General features: G+C 41.9%; 1 protein-coding gene across 1 annotated transcript in view; it reads right to left on the bottom strand.

Moving 5' to 3' along the window:
- The window catches only part of wdhd1 (WD repeat and HMG-box DNA binding protein 1), a 21180-nt gene that overhangs the window by 6652 nt on the left and 7555 nt on the right, over nt 1–6973 (bottom strand). The window contains 11 exon segments of the mRNA XM_032512548.1: nt 659–715; nt 816–958; nt 1838–2061; nt 2662–2774; nt 2777–2789; nt 3044–3158; nt 4006–4162; nt 4802–4939; nt 5595–5836; nt 5943–6127; nt 6276–6460. Of these exon segments, the coding sequence (XP_032368439.1) occupies nt 659–715; nt 816–958; nt 1838–2061; nt 2662–2774; nt 2777–2789; nt 3044–3158; nt 4006–4162; nt 4802–4939; nt 5595–5836; nt 5943–6127; nt 6276–6460 (1572 nt within the window).

Genomic DNA, 6973 nt, shown 5'->3' with positions numbered 1-6973 from the left:
TGTGTGTGTGTGTGTGTGTGTGTGTGTGTGTTGCGTTAGGTCATGGCAGTTTCCTGCTATGACGACCAGCCACGCTCGCCTGAGGCGGTAGGCTATTAATCTGCAATGGAAAAAGGAGGACGGGCACCGCGGCCAAGTCGAGTCGAGCCAAACAGGTACCATGTGATGGAAAAACGCCATTAGAAAACAGAGTTATTGGGCACTGAATTTGATGAATTTACCGTTTATCAGACCACAAAAAGAGGCCGGCAGGTCCAGAGACCTTTAGTTAGAACGTAATGTTGCATTTACAGGCACTAAATGGATTTAGTTTTGACAGATACAATTACTGTCTGCAATCTAAGCAATAACAATGTAGATTTTTCTAAAAAGGAAACCAATGAGTGGTTCATTTTAAGAGACCCATCTAATCTTCCCGTTTATACATCTTTACTTTTGCGCATTAACAAAAGCAAAATTATACATTACTTGATTGAATCGATGGAATAATCAGTGGAATACTTGATTACTAAAACAACCGCTAGCTGCAGCCCTAGGGTGGATCTCTGGTGATGGGATGGGTGGCGTCCACATTAATAAATGGAAGAGAATATCACAAACAGACTACAATTTTATGGTTAACATTTAAATATATGGATTGTTGGACGTCTTTACTCACTTGGTGTCAGAGATGGCATCACAGAAGAAACTGCTTCTTTAGCAAAGGGATTCGCACCTGCAGTATGAGAAGCGTGCATTACACACTGGTGTCAGTGACACGCTGTGCTGACAGCGTACATGTGCAAAGAGAGTTGAAGACAAGAGATGGAACTGACGTTTTGTAGTTTCAGCTTCCTCCTCTGTCTCCATCTCCTGTCCATCGTCCTCTGCCTCCCTGAGCTCTTCTCCTTGCTCCTCTTCCTCCTCCTGTTCACGTCTGTTGCTGCGACGTTCTCCTGTGACCTCACTCTGGCCGTACCTGTCCAATCAACAAACTTGTGAATTACAGTCTTTTCCCTTCTACTGGAGCACAGTTCTCACAGCTCAGAGTTACAGAGTCAGGCAAGTTATTTATAGTATTTATAAAGCACAATTCAGACACAAAGGCAATTTAGAGTGCTTTACACAAACATAAACATACAAAGCAAATGAAACAGAAAAAAACAATCAATATAAAAGACTTTAGAAGCATAGAAGTGTAGAAATGACCATCTCTCATCTCAGAATTGCTGGGGAAAAGAGCTTGAACAACAAAAATACAAGAGGGCAAATTTGACATGTGCTCCTTAATGAGAGATGTCCAAATCAAGTTTTTTGGCCCCCTTAATATTGAATACCTGCTGATACAGAGTCTGATGCAATACTTAAAAGATGTACATGTATCTGGCACTTTGAAATAACAACTCTAGCTACTTAATATTAAACACTTTTTTTTTTCAAACAACTTGATCCAAATACCGGAGGTCCTGGTTTAAAACTATTCACTTGATCTTCTTGAATTATTGATATACAACAGATAGAAGATTAATTGGAAGAATGCCACTATAGAACCAGCCTTGTTACAGAGCGCAGGTTCTTCCCTCACTGAGGACCAATGAGTTACTCACAGTGAAACCGGGTCAAGTCTTGTAACCACTTGCAAGTCTGCGGACATCACTCTTACTGTTGTGGTTTCATTTTGTTTCCCTCCTTCCCATCTTTCCTTTCTGCGTGTGTTTTTTTTTTTGGTCCTGGGACACGTTCTCATGTTTCAGCATATACGTTTGTAATCTTTATATAAAAACATTTGGTGTAAAAGCTGAATGGCTGCACTAATCTACTACAACCGTCAAAAGGGATAAATGCATTTTGGCGTTACCCGGAGGTCCGTCTGTTGCCGGAGTATTCTGACTCCTCTTCCTGTTCCTCTGGCTCTTCTTCCCGAGTCTGGTTGGCTTTCTCCAGGGCGATCTCACTGAGCCGCTGGGCGAGGGCCATGCGTCGGGATCGGGACGCGTATCGGATGGCCAGAGTGACCACGTTCTGGGTCATGAGCTCCGCCAGCTCCACGCAGCGAAACTCTCGCTCCAGCTTACAGGACAGCTGGGAGAAAAAAACAAAACACACTGACCCTGAACACAACAGCAGCTACAGAAAACAAGGCGCACTTCTAAATCATTGATCTAATTTAACCCTTGTATTGTCTTCACTTTGGGACCCTCTCGTATCCCTCGGGTCAAAGTGACCCGTGACTTATTTGGGGTTTTAAAAACAATTCTGAAATAAAATTTTACATCATAATCTATTAACAAATATTGTCTTTATCTCAATTTCCAACAATTGAGATAACATATGTTTAGGGAATGTAATCAGTCTCTACTAGAACACAATTAAAAATGGAAGTGTGATTCGTTTTTTGTCATAAGATTACAATTCATGTTAAAAATCCATTATGGAAAAAACATGAGTGGTCATATCCAGAATCATTTTCTGAATTGAGTCAGGAATACATGTTTATCACAGGAAATAAGGTAAGGCCGTTGATTTTCAGGTAAAAAAAAAAAAAAAGTACTTGCACCATTTTTCTTCTTGTAAAAATTTGAAATGGGTCAATTTGACCCAAATACCATGCAAAGGTTAAACCGCGTTTCATTTAAAAAGTGTGATCCCAGCTTTTTTATTTTTATTTTTTTAAGACTCAACTGCAAACATCTTCATGAGCAGCTCCTGCTGCTCCTTCTGGGATCGACTCTGTCCATCCTCGTCGATCTCGTAGCCGCTGGACGACAGGAAGCTGAAGTGGTTGTGGAAGAGGACGAACGCCAGAACTGCTCTGGAGGGCGACACAGACTTGTTACTTCCATTTCACAATACAGAGAGTATTGGGACTAATTTCGGCTACATAAAAAAAAAAAAAAAAAAAAAAAAAAAAAAAAAAAAATCTCAAGGGGTTATCCTTCCAAGTTTCAGGTCAGCTTTGTCGACTGTGCTCCACATCACCTCTTTTACTCTAATCGGCCCAGACATTAGTAGGCGTTAGCGTCTGTGCAGTTTGATCAAAGCAAGCCGTCTCCGGTGTGTTTACCTCCATTTGTCCTTTCTCTGTGGAGGTCTGACACAGAGGCAGCTTGAAGGGCAAGATGGCCACAGCAGGTCGGGGCAGCGTCGGCGGATACCTGGAGCCTTTACAGGGAATACACCTGACAGGAACAACAACAGACCGGATTTAGGGAGAGCGAAACAAACTCCAAAACATAATGATAAACCAGCATCATCAGGAATCAGGAAATTAAAAAACAGATTACATCTGAAACACAGATGATCAGATTTATTGTCATGCTGGCCCTTTTCTTTTAGATTTACATCAAAACTCCCAGGCTGCCACGTACTTCAGTTGATCCAGTACGGTATTAAAAACAAATTTGTAGAGCCTTGGAATTTGCTCGAGAGAAAGGTGAACCATCACAGTGAAAATGTAGCTGGTATTTTTGTTTAAGGCATATGCTTCCATCAAATGATAATCCAGATGTACCGCATTGATTCGACTGCTTAGGTGCTGTGGTGTTCAGATGATGAACAGCAGCTTCACGAATGTAAAAAGCATTGTGTTGTGTCTTCTGGGTTTGGTTTTCAGAAAACTTTCCATCATGAGGACTTTTTTTCAGCAGCCAATTCTCAAATCTTAAGAGTTTTCAGTTTACCAAGTTGGGATTAGGACATTCCAAAAACTGCTGGTATGCGCCTTTTGAAAACAATTTTATGAGTAATAATTTCTGAAGCACTTGAAAAACCTTGTTTTCTATCCTTCAATTTGATATTCTAAGTGTAATTATTACAACAAGGAACATTATTTTTCAACAAGCCAAAAGCTGTTTTGGTGATGACAAACATGTCACTTCTTTATTTCTTCTTTCAGTTATCTGTCTTTCAATGAGAGAATTTCTTTCGCGCCTCTAACTCGACCCAAATATTTTGAAAGAGACGTCGACATGTAACCAACTTCTCAGATGTAGAAAACAACAGAGTTGTGTAGAAAAGAGAGATCACCTGAGCTGCTGAGGGTTCTCGTGTATGCCGACCACCCAGTAGTGGTCTGACTTGCTTTTGCAGGTCTCTCTGGTGTTACACACTGGCGTCCACGTGTTGCCCAGCGAGCGGTTCAGCATCCGGACCACACCAGCCGAATCCACATAGCACGGGGTACCTGGAATAAACCACAACGTAACCAGGCTGTCAACTTAAAAATCCAAAGGTGAGGGTGTAGTCGGAGAGAAACGCTGCTTCTGATAATTTTATTTGACAAACAAGGTCAGAGAAATGGATTGGGGAGAAAACTGGATCATTTTTTGCAGCAGCCGTGTTCCTGTTTGACACAGGAGAGAGGGAAAGAGAGAGGGAAAGAAAGAGAGAGAGAGAGAGAGAGAGAGAGAGAGAGAGAGAGAGAGAGAGACAGACAGACAGACAGACAGACAGACAGACAGACAGACAGACAGACAGACAGACACAATACTGTATATACTATACTAAACTATATGTACACACACGCAAACAGCCTATATGTGTTTTGCCTAATTATTTTATGTCTTATTAGATCATGTGTACTTATACACAAAACTTATTTTTTTGTCCTTTTGGCCATTTTAGGGTGTTTTTTTTGTCCATTTTCCCATCCTCTTACAGTCACTCTGTTTTCTGATTTAAACATGTCTGGAGACAGTAACTTTAACATAAAAATCAACATGGGTCCTTGTAAATTATAGAGCGTGGTCTACATCTACTGCACTATAAATAAAAGAAAATTTAAATTAAAAAATAAATTTTCTTTACAAACGGACAGACTGACCCTCAGCAGTGAATCCGAGCCAGGACAGGTGGGACTGGAGAGACAGCGGGAGGGGTTCCCCGTTGATGAGCTGCCTCTTCTTCCGACCAAACTGCAGCAGCTGAACACCCAGAGCTTGTTCTCCATCAAAACCTGGAGCTGATGACGTGAAATGAAACTCAGTGTGAGTGATGCTACAATACAGTCTGCAGTGTCTATCAATACAGTACATATAGCAGGGAGATTAGGCCAATTATTATAGTATAGTTCTACCTCTGCTGGTCATTTCCCAAAGCATTCCGTATTGGTTAGTTTGTCAAAAATGTTTTTTTTTTTAGCTTTGGAGGCAGCTACTGGTTTTAGTTATTATGTGATATTGCGAGACAAACTTATATGAACAAAACTGATGCTGCATAGACAAAAACAAAGCAGACATGATGTTCACGGGCATATTGCTCAACTCAGGCATGTTTTAAGTCTTCATACAGTTAAATGATTGGAAACAATAGATGCTGTAATGTTGAGTGTGTAGAATTTGAAGTAAGATGGGCTAAATCAACGTGTTTTAAGTACTGAAACATTTTGAATGCCCCCCCTTGCCTCACAGTGGTTTGGTCCTATTGGTAATATTAGCCTAATATCACTTGAGGCTTATGGCTTATTTTTATTGTAGTGCGTATTGTAGTGCGTGACTTACTATTTATCAAGCTATTAAACAAGCTAGGTAACATTATAACCGCTAACATAGTAGACGCGTGTGTGTGTGTGTGTGTGCGTGTGTGTGTGTGTGTGTGTGTGTGTGTGTGTCTCTAACCCCGATGGTAGACTATGAGCAGCTGCTCTCCGTGTCCGACCATGCACACCACGTTCCCCGGCAGGCTGAAGATTTCTCTCTGGACTCCGCCGATGGAGAAGAGTCGGAGCATCAGCGCGCTGGTGGCGACCGCCGCCCAGCCCTGACCCAGACACAGCGCCCTCACGTCCTCGCCCGTCGGCAGGTCCACCATCCACTCCTTATTGGTGTCCCACGAGGAGAAGTGGAGACACTGAAGCTTACTGAGAAGAGATAAGTGGAACAGGTTAAAAGATTTACTGCAAGAATTTGAAGAAAACAAAATCAATGTAACATTGAAAACACAAAAGGGGACAGAAGGATGTTTACCTGGCGAGCTCGTCCGTGCTGGGGCAGGCCAGCAGCACGGCCTCCTGGGAAAGATCAGCCATGGTGTGACCCAGCGAGTTGGTGAGGTGCATGGCGTGGTGCACGGCCGTGTCGTGAAACTCCACGTCGATGGCGTTGTCCTGCTCGTCGTTGTAGCCTCGAACTATTCCCACAGAGTTCCACATCTGAAGCACAATTTTGCCGTTACTACACGTGAGACTGGGAATCTTTAATTTTAATGTTTAGCTGAAGATTAAGTTTCATTTTTAGAGAGTTATAACAACAATATAGAAAAGAATAAAAAGGGTTCCAGCAGCATTTATTTGAGTCTACCATGAAGCGGTGTGTGAGGTGTGCAGGGGTGGAGCCCGGCTGAAAGGCCTTCTGGGGCGCCGTTGGCATGGGTCCCTCGTAGACTGGACGCATGGGCACGAACGGGGCAGCTGCAGGAAGTATGGCGCTGCCCGTGTCGTCATCATCCCCGAATTTGCCCTGACCGAGCTTCAGTGATCCAGCGTCTGAATAAAACACACATAAAGAGAGATGGAATCATAGAAGTCTTTAATAAATAGGAATAAATAAAAATCTTAAATCCACTTATTCTCGATTCATGTGACCCATACATTCAGCATGTTACTCCACAAGTCAGCAGAAGTTCATGTTTATTTCCTTCAAATTAACACGCTCTAGTGCTTTAGTCACTTCACACAAGTATTGCAATGTGATCATATTACTTAGAGTTCCTCATGGGGGCGACAGAAACTACGCACTATAGCTTTAAACGTCTTTATTTTCTATCAATTTTATTTGAGAATCAAACATCCTGAATGTAATGCTTAGAGCACGGCTGCATCCGTCATTAGGGTACAGTAGATGTTTGTCTTCATTTTGATTCATATTAACAAATTGCAACTGTCACAATGTCTTAAAAAAGCAGTGTTAACGTTAAATTATGAAATCATCATGATTTCCAGTACAACTAAAAGTATTCTATGTGCAGCTCCTAGTCAAAGCGAGATATATATATATAT

Source organism: Etheostoma spectabile, chromosome 1 (genome assembly GCF_008692095.1).
Source record: "Etheostoma spectabile isolate EspeVRDwgs_2016 chromosome 1, UIUC_Espe_1.0, whole genome shotgun sequence".
Classification (NCBI taxonomy): domain Eukaryota; kingdom Metazoa; phylum Chordata; class Actinopteri; order Perciformes; family Percidae; genus Etheostoma; species Etheostoma spectabile.
The sequence above is the reverse complement of the archived record's forward strand: the minus strand, read 5'-3'. Positions and strand labels throughout refer to the sequence as shown.